This window comes from Halichoeres trimaculatus, unplaced genomic scaffold (genome assembly GCF_033239565.1).
Source record: "Halichoeres trimaculatus isolate MK-OKI-2021-1 unplaced genomic scaffold, fHalTri1.1 fHalTri1_scaffold_23, whole genome shotgun sequence".
Taxonomy (NCBI): domain Eukaryota; kingdom Metazoa; phylum Chordata; class Actinopteri; order Labriformes; family Labridae; genus Halichoeres; species Halichoeres trimaculatus.
Window position 1 is genome coordinate 4,149,688 of NW_027437201.1, and position 15,803 is coordinate 4,165,490.

General features: G+C 41.2%; 1 protein-coding gene across 2 annotated transcripts in view; it reads left to right on the forward strand.

Annotated features, from left to right (window-relative positions):
• The window catches only part of polr3a (polymerase (RNA) III (DNA directed) polypeptide A), a 307,538-nt gene that overhangs the window by 232,884 nt on the left and 58,851 nt on the right, over window positions 1–15,803 (forward strand). For both annotated transcript variants that reach the window (XM_074662697.1, XM_074662698.1), the window contains 8 exons: window positions 3,832–4,071; window positions 4,462–4,624; window positions 7,270–7,406; window positions 7,493–7,596; window positions 7,679–7,820; window positions 12,206–12,346; window positions 12,477–12,546; window positions 12,717–12,844. In XM_074662697.1, coding sequence (XP_074518798.1) covers window positions 3,832–4,071; window positions 4,462–4,624; window positions 7,270–7,406; window positions 7,493–7,596; window positions 7,679–7,820; window positions 12,206–12,346; window positions 12,477–12,546; window positions 12,717–12,844 — 1,125 coding nt within the window. The remainder of the gene's footprint in view (window positions 1–3,831; window positions 4,072–4,461; window positions 4,625–7,269; window positions 7,407–7,492; window positions 7,597–7,678; window positions 7,821–12,205; window positions 12,347–12,476; window positions 12,547–12,716; window positions 12,845–15,803) is intronic.

The following is a 15,803-nucleotide window of genomic DNA, read 5'->3' on the forward strand; positions in this document are numbered from 1 at the left end:
AGAATACTTTATTGATCCTCAAGGGGAAATTTCATTTCAGTTACATCCCTTTCAAGACACATTAGAAAACAAACATGGGGGAACACAGAAATGGGATGAACCAAGGAGCAGCCAGCTACCCAGCGCCCCTTTGTAATAGATATGAAATAACAACATTGGGAAAAGAGAGGGGAAAAAATAGGTCAATTCCAGACTATTCCCAACAGGGGGCGTAGTTTCAGATCAAGAAAAAAACACCTCAGCATATAAGCACATGATAACAACAAACAAAAACTCAAAGACTTGCACAAATGTCACTGCTCAGCCACGGAGGGGCACACACAGCCTTACTCGGGCATGAGCTCATCAACTCTCTGCAGCTGCAACTGTAACAATGCCTTCCTTGGCATTGAGCCCAAGGTTGTGTGTGTGCCATGTGACTTCATGTGTGTGAATTTGTAAGCCCATGGACTACATTCCCGCTCAGACTCAACAATGTTTGTGCCGTCTGATGGCCACGGCTATTGCCGTTGATACGACCCTGAAGAGTTCTGATCCAGAGACAAGTTCACAGGAGGAAGGTGCAGGATGGGAGGGGGTAGAGCAGACCTGGGCAAACTACGGCCCGCGGGCCACATCCGGCCCTTTGTACGTCCCTGTCCGGCCCGCGTGAGGCCAATCATAAACATAAACATAAAACTCGTGCGGGTGCATATGTCTTAAAACTCCATCTATCACAGGCACTGAACAAGACATTTTGGATTGAATTATTCCTCTCTTTCACTGGCTCAGTCAGTCTCCTCCACCTGAACTCTGCTGTTCTGAAGAGAGTGCTGTCACGTACACGCGCAGCGCATGTACGCGACGGCACTCTCTTCAGTACAACGATGCGCGTTTCACTATTTTAGAGTCAGCCTTCTCACTATAAAATTCACGCTGCTCTTTCCTGATTGGAGAGGATGCTGCGTTAGAGCAGAGCTACGTTAGTTTAACTCACGACATGTCATGTCAAAGTTCTACAAAAAAGAAAGGAAACAGCTAAGGCTCTGATAAACTCTTCATCAACAAGTTCTGCATCGTTATCTGTCTCTGTCTCTGAGGTCTCCTGCAGCGTCTCTGGATCAAACCAACTAAGAGAGGGGGTGGATGGTTTCTGAGTTTTCGATATAACGCCCAAGCACGGGACTTGATTTGACTTAGTAAAGTATTAGAGCTCACAGAAGCATATTTAAATTTTGGGGACTATCAGGAGAAATAACAAGCCAGGAGAACAGCGGGAGAAAGGGTTGAAAAAATGGGAGATTCCCTCCATATTCAGGAGTGTTGGCAGTCTGCCAGCACTCTCGATCGGTAAAAGTGAGTTCATGTATGACAGATATTGACAACGACGAAAACTTAAGACATTTTCTCTTTCATTTTAGGATTCAATAACTGTTTTTATTTCTACTTGACCTATACACCACATTTTTACATAACCTAATATAAACATTTACAGAGTGCTTTATTCTTCTGATTATCAGTTCCGACTATTCAAAATATTAATTTCAGAGCATTTTACGATGGAAGAAAGTTGGTGGCCCTCTGACACAATTCAGGTTCCTCATTTGGCCCCTGGTAAAAATTAATTGCCCACCCCTGGGGTAGAGCATCTGTGTGCATACTATCCAGGAGAGTAGGGTGCTTATCAGCCTATCAAGGCTGACACGGAGGAGCTGAAAGAGAGATAAAGATTGTTTTGGTCAGGCAGACACACTGAAGATTTTCCGGCCTAAGGGGCCGTTTACACTACACAGTTTTTAGGGTGAAACGCAAAAGTTTTGTTGCGTTACAGCGTCGCGTTTACACGGAAACGGCGTTTCAGCTGACAAAAACAGCCTCCAGAGTGGGATTTTTCTGAAACGCTCCTGACACCGTTGCCGTGTAAACAGATGGATAGATGTCAACATTTTCAGTGGAAACGCTGACGTCACACACACTTGCGCATGCGCATACAACAGGACAACAATACCGTTGTTACGATCATCGCGAACTACCGTGTTGTGCTTGTGTTTCTCAATCTGCTGAATCTGCTGACTGTCTTTCAACAAAATGAGCATCTGTTGCTCCACTTTTTAACGTAGTATTCCCAAACACCAGATGACCGGCTCAACTCTACTTTGGCGGAGATCTCCTAGAAGCGGCTTCTGGACAAGACAGTTATGGCAGCACTTATAGGCCAAGGATGCTTACTACAGCGTTTTCAATCCATCAGCGTTTCCGTGTAAACGCAGATTTTTTCACCGCGTTTTCGCGTTTTCAGATGAAACGTTGCCGTGTCAACGGGGCCTTAAAGTCAACTCGGTGTGCCAAATGACCCTATTCAGTGGCCCATCACAGCCGAGCCGAGCTGACGACTTCTCCAAGTTGTTATCCATCCTGCAAAGAAGTCCAGGAATCACATCTTGCCTGCAATTAAGTTCGCATATCGCTTGAGTCTGAGTGTTGACAGCCCTGCACAATCCCTCTGTGACGGGCCGCTTATAACCCAAAAGTGCTGCCTGTGTCCGCTGAAGTTTGCAATAAATCAGGAAACCGCCTGCTCTAAACAGCAGAAAGCCTGTTCTAATGATTTTATACTTTTTCTGAGCAAATGACGTGCACACAACTTCACCGATCACTCATACTCATTTATTTGTTCACAAAATTACAGCAACTGTTTTAATATGTTGCGTTTATGTTTTTGATAACTTGTTGCAATCTTGTTGCGATCTCCTCCTGGGAGCAGCACCCAGGAGTGCCAGCTGATTTCTGCTCCCCTCATAAAGACTCCCAGTGCGGTGTTTATAAAGCAGCTGACAGCTCTCAGTGGATCAGTCTGAAAACAAACAGTGAAGTCATACCTCCTGTTCAGATCCGCTGAACTGAGCTGAACACCTTGAAACAAACAAGGGGGGCTAACAGTTTAGCGTGAGTACATTAGCTTTAGCTCACAGAAGTGTCAGCTGATGAGAGGGAGGATGATTGACAGTTGCTGTTTTCTCAAACTCTGATAGAGAAATCATGTTGAAGCAGAGAAAACACACTAAAACAGACAAAACGATGCTGCCTGTCTTTAACATTAAAGTTTGTTGCATTAAGGCAGTTTTATGTTTAAGTTAGGCTCTCCAACCGGCAGCAGCCTTCTGTGCCCTGATTCATGCAAAGGAGAGTGAGTGAGAAAAACAATGATCCGGACATCTTCAGCACTTCACTCAACCTTGCAAAAACTCACTGTGAGTTACACAAAGCTATTGTATGAATATAAACTCCACATTATCAGCACCAGACTCACAGGAACTGAATATTTTGTGTGGCGTACTCACAGTCACACACTCAAAATTCAGATCCTCTGATTTCTTTTTCACTTGATTTTATTTCGTGCATCTTTGAAATAAATTTCACTGTTTTTTTATTTCCCAAGTTCCCAGTGTTGGCTTTCTCTGCCGATCATACCCACGTTTAAGAAAGAAAAAAGGAAAAAGAAAAACAGAGAGTGGTGTTTGTTGGCAGAGCCAGGATGGGAGCAGGTTTTGGCAGGAAGTGAACCCCGCGGGGTTTGTCCATTTGCTCTGCCTCCCTGTGCTCCCCTGTTTCACAAAGGAAGAGAAATAAGACATGGATGATTCTGTCCTGGCTTTGTTTGGCTCCCAACAGGCATAACTTTCCCTGACTTGTTTTTATATCTACAGTCTTCACAAACCGTGTCCTCACAGTCAAAGTTGATGCTGAAGTTTTTTTCTTTCCTCAGCTTCTTGAAACTTGCCAGACTTATTTTTCAGCCAACAAATAAATCTTGAATTCTCATTCATACCTCATTCTGTTTCCCCTCCTCAGGAGAATCTGAACCCGCTCGTGGTGCTCAACCTTTTCAAGAGGATCCCCCAGGAAGACGTCCCCCTGCTGCTGATGAACCCCGAGGCTGGGAAACCTGCTGACCTCATCCTCACCCGCCTCCTGGTGCCCCCTCTCTGCATCCGCCCCTCAGTGGTCAGCGACCTGAAGTCTGGCACCAACGAGGACGACCTGACCATGAAGCTCACCGAGATAATCTTTCTCAATGATGTCATCAAAAAGGTTTGTGTCTGACACTTGCTTTTGTGTCTTTGATCCCTCATACATCACTTTTTCAGCAGGGGGTGTCTGCAGAGCGCTTAAAGACTAAAGACTTCGGTTTTCTGAGAGAAAAGTTGAACAGAAAATTGATCTCAATCATAAATAATGGCTTGTGTTATGTCATCGTAAGAGAAGGAGACCATGGATGATTTAGTGTTCTGCTTAAAGTTTTGGTTTGTTTGAGAAAAGAGTTTTTAATATTTCAGGGAAAGAGAAAAAACACTGGGACCAAAGTTCTTCTCCCTAAAGCGCCATGACTCAGCTTTTATCTGATGACTTTAGCTTAGATTATTTCTCTGATGCCTTGTTTTGATGCACACAGCCTGCTTTAATCCACTCTTTCTTATCCAGCATCGTATGACAGGAGCAAAGACCCAGATGATCATGGAGGACTGGGACTTCCTCCAGCTGCAGTGCGCTCTCTACATCAACAGTGAGCTCTCCGGCATTCCTCTCAACATGGCGCCGAAGAAGTGGACCAGAGGCTTTGTGCAGAGGCTGAAGGGGAAGCAAGGTATGGTGTTAGATTCACATAGCTACATAATTAATCATTAAAAAAAACGCATGCTTTTTTAACACAAGACCATGTGAAAAAGTAAAACGATGATCTCTACAGACTATACCAGGAGCCATATTTTCCCATCAATGCACATCACGTAAGTCAGAGAGAAACATTTCATCTTCTGCTGGACAAAAGTGTTAACTTTTTTCCAATCCAGTTTATAAACAAAGACTGAAATGAAGAATTTGAATTCCAGAAAACTTTTTTGAAGCCAAAGAATCCTGATTTTGATATCCTCAAACAAAGAATCCCAATTTATCACGTAACCATTTTTTCTTCCGCCCTTCATGATACCCTAGTAAATGAGCGGTTAGGATACATGACACAAAAAAAGAATATATAGAAATCCCTGAATATGTCTGTTATTTTCTTAAAATGGTCCATTCTATAAAAAAAAGGTCTTAAACCCGTAAACCAGCAGAGGCCCCATCACAGGCCTTAATGCACAGCTTTGTAGATTCTGGGTCAATCTGTGGCCTCTCCAGAGCCAATAAGAACAGTTCATCTTTTATTTATTCATCATCATTACTGTTATTATTATTTTGTTCATTTATTTATTCTTAATCATTTTTCTTTTATCTCCTTTCACTTTCTTATGTTCTTTTTTATTTATGTTTCTATCTCTCTTACCACTTTCACCTTCTCTACTTCCTTCTTATTTCTGGTCCTGGTGGTTTCTGTCTATATAGTTTGGTCCTTGTGCTGACTGGGTCCTCCTCTCTTGCTTTTGTATTTTTTTTGTGTTTATAATAGACATGTGAAAATTGAACATAGTCTCTCTGCTATGTCACCCGTCTGTTCCTGATGCAGAGTAATGACACTAACTAATTGTTGTCGGGGTCACATTGGATTTTTACGCAGGCTTTAAGCTTCTTTTCTCACAGTGCCTGTATGTATGTAAGTATGTGAGCTGAGCTGTGTCTCTGATTGAACGAACTCTGATCTTAATGTTTTCTGAACCACTGAGGTTAACCCCCCCCCCCCCCACCGTACAGTGTGTGTCGATAGTGTAACCCATTTGAACAAGCTCATTTATGGCTCGTTATCAGGTTCCAGCAAAGCTTGATGATGAGCTGATCATTTGAATCAGGTGTGCTGGAGTGGGGTAACATCTAAAACATGCAGGGCAGGGGTCCTCCAGGACCAGGGTTGGGTAACACTGATGTAACCAGTGTTTCAGATCCAAGCTCTTTTCTGAACCAGGCTGTAAACTTTTTTTTAGCGCTGTAAAAGTCTGTTTTTTGGACTTTGGAAGTAGGGCTGAATGGAAAATAATAATAATAATAAAAGAAGGAAAATAATCTAATTGCAATTTTGTTGGGTCAATATTGCGATTGCAATTTAGTGTGCGATTTTTTTTTTTTTTTTTTTTGGGGGGGGGAGGCATTATTCACACAAGCAAAAAAATGATCTGTAGTATAGCCAACACAACAAAGGATACTATCAACATATAAACAAGTCTTTCCTGTAAGCCAGGCCCTCATGTTATAATGAAATGACATGAACTGAAGCATGAATTGATATGTATAACACATCTTTATTTAACCACTACAATCACAGCAGAATATTGACTGATTGATTTAACTTGAAGACACATAATAACATCATCATTAAGTTCCTTAAATAAAATCAAAGAAAGGAGCAAGCACAACGGAACAAGAGGCCTGATATGAACAATAATCTGAAAAATAAATATGAATCCTCTACTCTATGAATCCCACACAAAATAAAGAGCAGAAATGTAAATATGACCAAATCTCTGGCTCAACCACTGAAATATGTCAACATGTGGAGTGCCCTTTTTAATAAATATGCAATTTGAAAATTGCATTCTATTACATTGCAATATCCGTTAAATTTCAATTAATTGTTCAGCCCTATTTACAACTTTGTTTTTTTTTGGCTTGGTGTGTATGTTGTTTTCAGTCGGCAGCCAGCCTTATGTGGATTCTAGATAAACAGCAAATTTGTAAACATGTTGAAGGTGTGGGGTTTTTTTTTTTTTCTTTGTTAAAAAAAACACCAGTTTGAATAAAACTAGAGTTTTTTTCTTAGCTGTAAATCATGTAAAACTACAACAGGGGAACCAGAGGGACAGTATAAACATTAACAAGAAAGCACAGCCCCCTCTTTAAGGAAGGGGAAGTAAACCTGAACTCTTCCTGAAATTAAGCCTTCACCCACGTGAATGTGTGAAACTGCAGGAGTGATTATTGAGAATCTTTAGGTCGTAACTCCTGTTAAATAATCTAGAAACAATGCATCAGTGAGAGGGATCAGGAAATGTGAAGTTTATTGCTACATTAATATTTTTGCACAGCTCTCAGGTTAGAAAAATATAACATGTTAAGTGACAGCAGGTCTAATTCCTTAGAAACACTTGAACCCACACTCTGCATATGGAGAAGGTACATTTGGTGTAGGCGTTGAAATGTCATGTTCGAGCAGTGACACCAAGAAATTATCCTCATTGGACACTTTTCACCTTAATAAAGCCCTTGGCAGGCAGTAATTATGCACTCAGCTTGATTATCTCTGTGCAGGAAACAAAGCTTGTTAGAAGCGCTGACTGAGTTCTGTGTTTCTGTTTCTTTCAGGCCGATTCAGAGGAAACCTCTCAGGAAAAAGAGTCGACTTCTCTGGAAGGACCGTCATTTCTCCGGACCCCAACTTGAGGATCGATGAGGTGGCCGTCCCCGTGCATGTGGCTAAGATCCTGACCTATCCAGAGAAGGTAACGCTTGCTGCACGGTGGCATTAAAATGTGCAGCAGCTTCTTTTTCAGAGGCTGAACTCTTTGTCTCTAATGTTGTTTGAAAGGTAAACAAAGCCAACCTGGAGTTAATGAGGAAACTGGTGCGAAACGGCCCCGAAGTTCACCCTGGAGCAAATTTTATTCAAACCAGACACACGCAGATAAAAAGGTGACCCTGGATGATTTAGTTCAAACTTTCTGCTTTGATGTGATGTGTGTCAAAATAACCTCGTCCACCTTTTCTCTTTCAGGTTTTTGAAATATGGAAACCGTGAAAAAATGGCTCAGGAGCTGAGATTCGGCGACGTGGTGGAAAGGCACCTCATTGATGGAGACATTGTCCTCTTCAATCGACAGCCTTCACTGCACAAACTCAGCATCATGGCCCACATTGTAAGCTGTTTTTAATTTTTTTCCTATTGTCTTTAAGAATCCTTCTGGTAGAAATTCACCTTTGATCTTTACTGAGCGTCATCAGAAAGAATAAGCTTTGTGACTAATGTTTGTTTTTTATTCAGTTTCAACTTTCTACCTTGAAGGGGTAACAATAGTGAAGTTTTATCAGAGCTAAGTGAATAAAAGTTCTTAAAGTCTTCCTCAGTTAGCTTCACATGGAGAAACGTAATCATTTCATGTAATCAGACCCCAACAGGTCAGATTCTCTAAGAAAGAGTTCCTTTTCCCCTTTTCATCTGAGATAGAAATATTCAAGCACGAAAGAAAACTGCACAAACCAAAGCAAAGCTGTAACCTTCAGATAACTTCAGATAACAGAACTTTTTCAAGTAATTTTAATGATTTAATTTAAGTGAAGTGGTTTTACAGAATGTGCCAGTACATGTGTTTCTTGATAAGTGCTCCATTATAGAGGAAGAACATATGGTCTCATATAAAATTATCAAAGAGGTGTTTTAAGTGTAAAGAAATCTCTAAATGGAATCAGTTTTCTGAAGATGACGCAAACAGTGAGGAGGCTGTACTCACTCCAGAGAAGAAGGGTGAGAAGTTTTTGCAAGACAAGAATATTTAATATCTGCGGGCACTGTCTCTCGATCGATTCTGGGGATTGCAGATAAACTTTGACAAAGAGGTGAAGAAGAAGCTTATTTTTTGGTTTAAGAATAATGAATAGTAAAAAGATATTAGCTTAAATGTGTCTTGAGCTTAAATCCAAAGCTGCCCTGAAAGTACCTCTGCCGAGATCCCACGAGACTACAAAAGTTAATGTCAGACACAAATGAGACTGTCTCATGTTTTTACCTTTTAAATGGAATGTTATTTACGTCAATCATCCCAAACTGGAAAGAAAGGAATCACTCCAGTGTGCTGCGAGGCTCAGCAGAAACACGGGACAAACCTCTGTTGTCAAACTCATCATGTCACCTTTAAATCTCCTCACATGTTCTCACAGACTGTGCTGCACAGCTAGGCCTGTCACGATAATCAATAAATCAATTAACCGAACTATAAATGAAAACGTCCTCGGTGAGTTTGCCAGCCTCGATAAACTGACACGTGCATGCATGTTTGTTTTCATAGGTGCATAGGTTCTGTAGAGGATTTTGTAGATTTATAGGGGAGTGAGTATCTGTCAAAAATGCGATCTTTGGTATCTTTTGCTACGGGGCTGCTCGCGTGTACACACGGAGAGAGCTGAAGCGAGCGTCCTGAGGGGTAAGGAGGAAACACACGCTAATATGAGTGATGGCACGAAAGATACGGTTCTTAAGCCGCCTGCCACAGTCCCAGTGTGGGAACATTTTGTTTTTTATTAGAATGAGCAAAGTGTGAGTTCAAGAACACCAACGAGCTGATATATCGCATTTGTTTGAAAATAGTGGCGACGAAGAAGAAGAGGGGAGGTGCAGCGGAGCCTTGTCCTTACTGAGGCTTACTGAGGCTTTTGGTCTGCCAAGTAAATAGAAATAAAAGCGCCAAATGGTGGGCGCTCAAAGACAGCTACATTGCCAAAGAAATGCAGCCCTTCAATACGGTTGAAAGCCAGAAATGTTCAAAATGTTTGACAGACAGTACGGATTGACTGGGAAAAAGTACATATTACAAACAATTCAGGAACTGTATAAACTCCCTTTTATTTAGGCTATAGTTTTTATTGTTGTTTTCTTTTGTTGGAGTTTTGTTTTTTCTTTAGAGACAGGGTCTATGTTTTATTGTTTTTGATTAGTATTAATTATTTTCATTGACATGTATTTTTTCTAAAAGAGAGTCCATTTCATTTTCATTGTATTTTTTTCTCTTTCTTGTTTGTTAAGTTTATTATATATTTTTTTGTTTAATTTATTTGATTTAAAAGATCCTGACCTTTTAATTACAGTTAAATACTCTTAAGAAAGTAAAGTTTCTTGCTTTTGATATGGTGTACTCACTTTATTATCCCATTTATCATAATTACATCAATGAAAAAATGGAAAAAAAATCAAAATAATATTGACAATAATATTGTTTATTAGCAATAATATTTGGAAAAATTATTGTCTAGCAAAATTTGTTATCGTGACAGGCCTATGCACAGCTCTAGTGAGGCATGATGGGAAACCAAGTGTCTGAACAGCAGGACATAGCATGGATGATGCAGATGTCATTAACCTGTGTCCCGACCTTCTTCTCAGAGCTTTTTGGACACTCTGTCGTGCTGTGTTGATGTTTTTCTGTGCTTTTAAAGCCCAGAAACAGCGGGGCAGCCTTTCTTCTGTTAGTGACATTTAGGACATTCTGAACACCTCTTGAAAATATCGTTGTGCATAAATGTATTCACACGCTGCTGTTGGACTGTTTTCAATGCCAAGGTCAAGGTAGCTTTATTGTCAGTTCTGCAATATGCGTGACTCATACAGAGGAGAAATTATGATACTCAGGGCACACAGTGCTACGGTAAACATTTAGTATAAATAGTTAACATCAGTATAAAAAATAAGAGTATGGAATAAAAGGTTTAAATCAAAGTAAAAATTTCAAAGGAGGAAGAAAGCTGAATGATTTCGAAGACGACAGTGTGGAGTTGTGTGAAAATGGTAACCTCAATGCTGTGTTAAGTAGCCAATGCCAACCTAAGGAGGTCAGAGTCCAGAGGTTGAGTGTGCAGGGGGCAGAGCAGGCAAAGAGTTCAGCTTCCTGAAAGTCCAGTGGGTGAAAGTGTTCTTAAACTGGCTGGTCCTGGTCCACAGACTCCACAGTCTCCTCCCTGATGGAAGCAAATTGAAGAGGCTGTGTGAGGGAGGGTGGGTGGCACTCCCTGCTTTAGAGAGGGCTTTGTGGGTGAGGTGGGTGCTGTAAATGTCCTGCAGGAGAGGTTCCTCTTCCCTTCCTAGTCTTGGACTACTCAAAGCTGCTTTACACTGCAGGTCACATTTACCCATTCACACCTATTTGCGCTCACATTCACTCACTGATGGTACAGAGTTTTTATGTTAGGTATCCATCAGTATATCTAACACATTCATGCCCTTTCATACCCATTTACACACCACTGACGAAGCAGTGGGAGCAACTTGGGGTTAAGTGGACACATGTGTCGCCCAGAGCTGGGCTTGACCCTGCAACCTTCCGATCGCGCAGTATCCAACTGCCCCACTGACGCAGCCATGATGCAACTGGTCAGGATGCCCTCTCTGGTTTTTACGTGAATTGATTTTACATGAACCAGTACTCGGTAGTACAGATGGAATTCAGCCAGTACCTATAAAAGTACCTAACTCAGTCAGGACCCATCCCTACCAGTGATGAGGTGTTGCTGGTCCAGGAGAGGTACTCGGTGGTGTATACTCTCAGGAACTTGGTGCTGCTCACTGTCTCCACTGCAGCACTGTTGATGCTCAGAGGGGTATGTTGGGTGAGGGCTCCTCTGATGTCCACACCAGTCTCATGTTCTAGTCTGATTTATTTCCACACTGCTGACATTTAAGCCACCGACTTACTAATCCTAAACTAACAGACTGTCTCGTGTTTGTTTCTTGCACCTTTTTGAAACGTACGTCCCTGGAGACTTATGGTAGGATGCTGTAAAGCAGATGTTATTGTTGTCTGTAATAAAGCTAACCAAATGTCACCTTCTGTTATTTTAATTGCTTATCTATTTTGGATGAATTCAGAGCGCCTGGTTGTGCTAACGTGTTAGCATTCTGCAGCAATTTTTGCTCAAATGCTGATCACCAATCAAATAGAAAATGCCTAAATCTTTTCCAATCAAATACTTGTGACCAGGATTGGGACATCTCTATGCAAGACATTACCTCATCATTGGATACAGAGATAGCAGACAGCTGGAGAGTCAGTGCAGGGAGATCACCCAAAGCTGGAACGAAAGTGTGTCTGCAGCCACGTGAGCGTGTGTTTTCTGCCAGCCTGGCTCGGCTGCGCTCTCAGCTGTGTGGACATGCTTTGAATTCTCAGGGAAGAGAATTGGACCCAGGGAGTCTGAAATATATTTCTGTTTGGCTCTGCAGATCTACAGTAGTTTGAGCCTCACTCTTTGTGTCCGCAGGGGGAACTTTGATGTGCCGGCTCCACGCTTGTATTCTGCACTTAAACAACTCATCTGCTTCTATATGCTCTGCAGTTGTGCAATAAAATAGATCGTATAGATTATGATGTAATGGAACAAACTTAAAGTGCTCCTTTTTTTTTTTTTTTTTTTTTTTTTACCACAGTCTGCCCCAGAAAACCAAACAACTCGAGTCCATGAAACAAGCTTCAGTGTTTTCTCTTTGATTTTATTCTGTTGACTTAACGTTTTAACGTTTGATTCCTCTAATCCACAGGCCAGAGTCAAACCACACAGGACTTTCCGCTTCAACGAGTGTGTGTGCACCCCGTACAACGCTGACTTTGACGGCGATGAAATGAACCTCCATCTACCTCAGACTGAAGAGGCCAAAGCTGAGGCCCTTGTCCTGATGGGGGTGTGTATTGTCACTACAGAACAATACTCACAGCTGTCATACTGATGTTTCCTTGGTGAAAAAGGTGGCTGGGATTTCTTTCTTCAAAATTGTCCGCACTTAGACACAAATTGTCTCTTTTTTCTTCTAGACAAAGGCTAATCTTGTCACTCCGAGAAACGGGGAACCTCTGATTGCTGCTATTCAGGACTTTCTGACAGGTCAGTGCTTTGATGGGTGGCTGTAAATTACTGTTTTTGCACAATGTAGAGCTCCTGGTGCTCTGGGTTACAGGAAAAGAGTTATTTCTCATTGATCAGAGGAAAAACTGTATTTCTTAGTATTTCTGAGGTTCCTTTGCAGTGTTGTAAATCCACTGTTTCCTCTCTAGGAGCCTACCTCTTGACTTTGAAGGACACCTTCTTTGACAGATCAAAAGCCTGTCAGATCGTAGCCTCCATCCTGGTAGGAAAAGACGAAAAAGTCAAAATCTCTCTGCCACGTCCGGCTATCATGAAGGTGAGTTTGTTCAAAGAGGCTGTGAGGAGTTTCTAAGTGATCTTGAAAAAGTCTCCCTTCTAGATATTTGCCTCATCGTAATCCACACTTCAAAATGAGATTATCAGCACCAATATTGCTAGTTACAGGTTATTTTAAATTGCTACTTCTTAGCTTCCAGATTGGGTCAAGCAGGACTGAATTTATTAACAGCACGTCTCTATGACAACAGCACGGCAGCTGACAAAGCTTAATAGTGAAAAGAGAGATCTGTGTTTTCTCTGCTGAAAAAGATTTCTGTGATTAATCTTGTAGTGATGGTGGACACTGGAGCCTAACTGTCAGACAGAAAAAGGACAGAAGAGCAGAAGAAAGATAAACAGGAGAGTGATAGTGCACAAGCTAAAGGTTGAAACACTAGTTAAAGGCTATAACACAGAAGCTGAACTGTTTGAGGTTATGTTCATACCAACCCACAGTCAGCAGTTATTCTGCAGTGGTCTGTTCAAACTTGAGAGTCTATCAATAAAATGAAGAGTGAGGTTACATTAGCTCTGATTGGTAGATGACTGACAGGACATAACCAGGATTCACTAACGTTACACATTATGGACACGCCTTATGGTACGGCAACACCAAATGCGAATTTGCGGCGAGATTAGGTACAAAGTCAATGCAAAGACGCGTTTAGACGCTGATTTGCCCTGGATGGCGCGTTTGGGGTAATTGGCACGGCGTGTTTGGGGCGTTTGGGGCACCTGCTCCGACCCCAACCACGCTGGGAGATGGAGGAGAAAACAATCTGTGGGGTTTGTCATCATCCAAAATTATACGATACGACGTGTTTACTCTACAGAGACCGGGAAAAAAAAGGAGCAGGCTGGGTGAAAGTCACTGAGGAGACAGGTTTTGAAAGCCGCGGCTTTCAAAAGCCGCGTTTCCACCAAGCAGACCGGTTCGCGGTTCGTGTTGGCACGGCGCGTTTCCACTGACTAATCCCGGGATGGATCCCGAAAAAAACGAGACAAGCGGGCCAACTTTTTTGGGACCTTTCCATATGGGTGCCAGACTGAACCGATCCGCTCTCGGGAGGTGGAGCTACAACACTGCAGACTGTTGATTGGTCAAAAGAATCTTCACTTACCCTGACAGCGGCTGTATTTCTCCTGGCGGCACACAGACTTCTCTGTGATAAAGCTTGATTGTTCTTTGTAACAGAGAGTTGCATGCTAATCACAGAGAGGATGGAATGCTGCATGTCTTCAATCTATGCTCTTTGTTTACTGTGTTGTGTTTTTCTTCTTTGTTGGATTTAATAGCGGGTAAGCTGCTACGGCGTCATGCTATTGTTTAACACCTGCGGCTTCCGGCATACGGCTTGCACGCCACCTACCACGAGAGGGCACAGTTTGCTGTGGAAACGCAAACGGGATCAGGCTTAACTGTGCCAAACCGTCCCAAACCCTACTGAACCGACCCAAACTGCTTGGTGGAAACGCTGCTTAATTGAAACAGATCCTCCCCATCGCATCTTTAAATCTTTAGTTCTCAGATGCTTTTCAACACCAGGGGAATTTATGTTAGCAGTTTATTCAGTTTAAAATTTGATTGCATCAAAAGTGACAGTGCGTAAATAAATAAATAAATAAACAAGGATCTTACTTTAAACCTTTAACCCAACAAAAACAGAGAGGAAGCGAAGGCAGTGACATAAAAAGAGGTTATTCTTGGTTTGTTCCACACTTGGTTACACTCCATGCTGAGGTGTAGGCGTCTTTAATAGCTGTTAAAACATGCAGAACTCTCCTTAAGCAGTGCTTTATCCTGCCCGTGTGTGTGTGTGTGTGTGTGTGTGTGTGTGTTTGTGTGTGTGCTCCATTCTCCGTCACGCCTGCTGCTCTCATGCAGCTACAACACCTTTAGGTGTTTTTGTTCATTTATGGTGAATGTTTTAATCTTGTACAAAGACAAATCAGACAGCGGATAGTGAGGAGGAGGAGAGGAGCAGCAGTGTCTCCTGGTTCCTTTGAGCTTTGTACTGGTGGTAGAGAGAAGCAGACGAGGCTGAAACTCTGGTGCTTTGTTTACTTTAGTAAACCGCAGTCCCTCATATAAAACAAATACAAACTTTTTTGTACAAAACTTTGCAATTTAGGGTTGCAAAGGTCTTTGCAAAAAACAAAAAGTAAAAGAAAAAATTCATAAGGGAGCCTAGTAGTGTAGGTCACAGGCCTGGGTTTAAATCCAATCTGGAGCGTCTCTGCTGCATCACACTCTCACCCTGTTTCCTGCTTCATCCCCTGCCCTGTACTCCATGATTAAAGGTATAAAAACTCAGGAAAAATAACTAGATAAAAAGAGAGAAATGTACGGAAGCGTATTGCATTCACTTGAAGACAAAGAAAACAACTCAGGTTTTTCAGAGTATTTATTCTTCGGTTCGTTTTTTGTGGTAATTAATTTTGTTTTTCTGATTAAAAAAAAATTATTAGTTTGTTTTTTGTTATAATTATTTCTGTTTTTATGAGTTATTTTTTGTGGTAATTAATTTTGTTTTTCTGATTAAAATTTTTTTATTAGTTTGTTTTTTTGTTATAATTATTTCTGTTTTTATGAGTTATTTTTTGTGGTAATTAATTTTGTTTTTCTGATTAATATTTTTTTATTGGTTTGTTTTTTGTTAGAAATAATTATTAAAAAAACAAACCAATATAATAATTATAACAAAAAACAAAGCAATAAAAAACTATTAATCAGAAAAACAAAATTAATTACCACAAAAAACAAATTGAAGAATAAATTACTCTGAAAAACCTGAGTTTTTTTTTTTTCTTCAAGTGAATGCAAAACGCTTCCGTAGACATGTGAAGAGGGAGAGAACTATAAAAGGATGAAAACTGACAAAAGATAAACGAAGGTAAATGATAATTGATAAATATAACAAAAGATACAAGATCAAATTATCAGAATTATTATATTG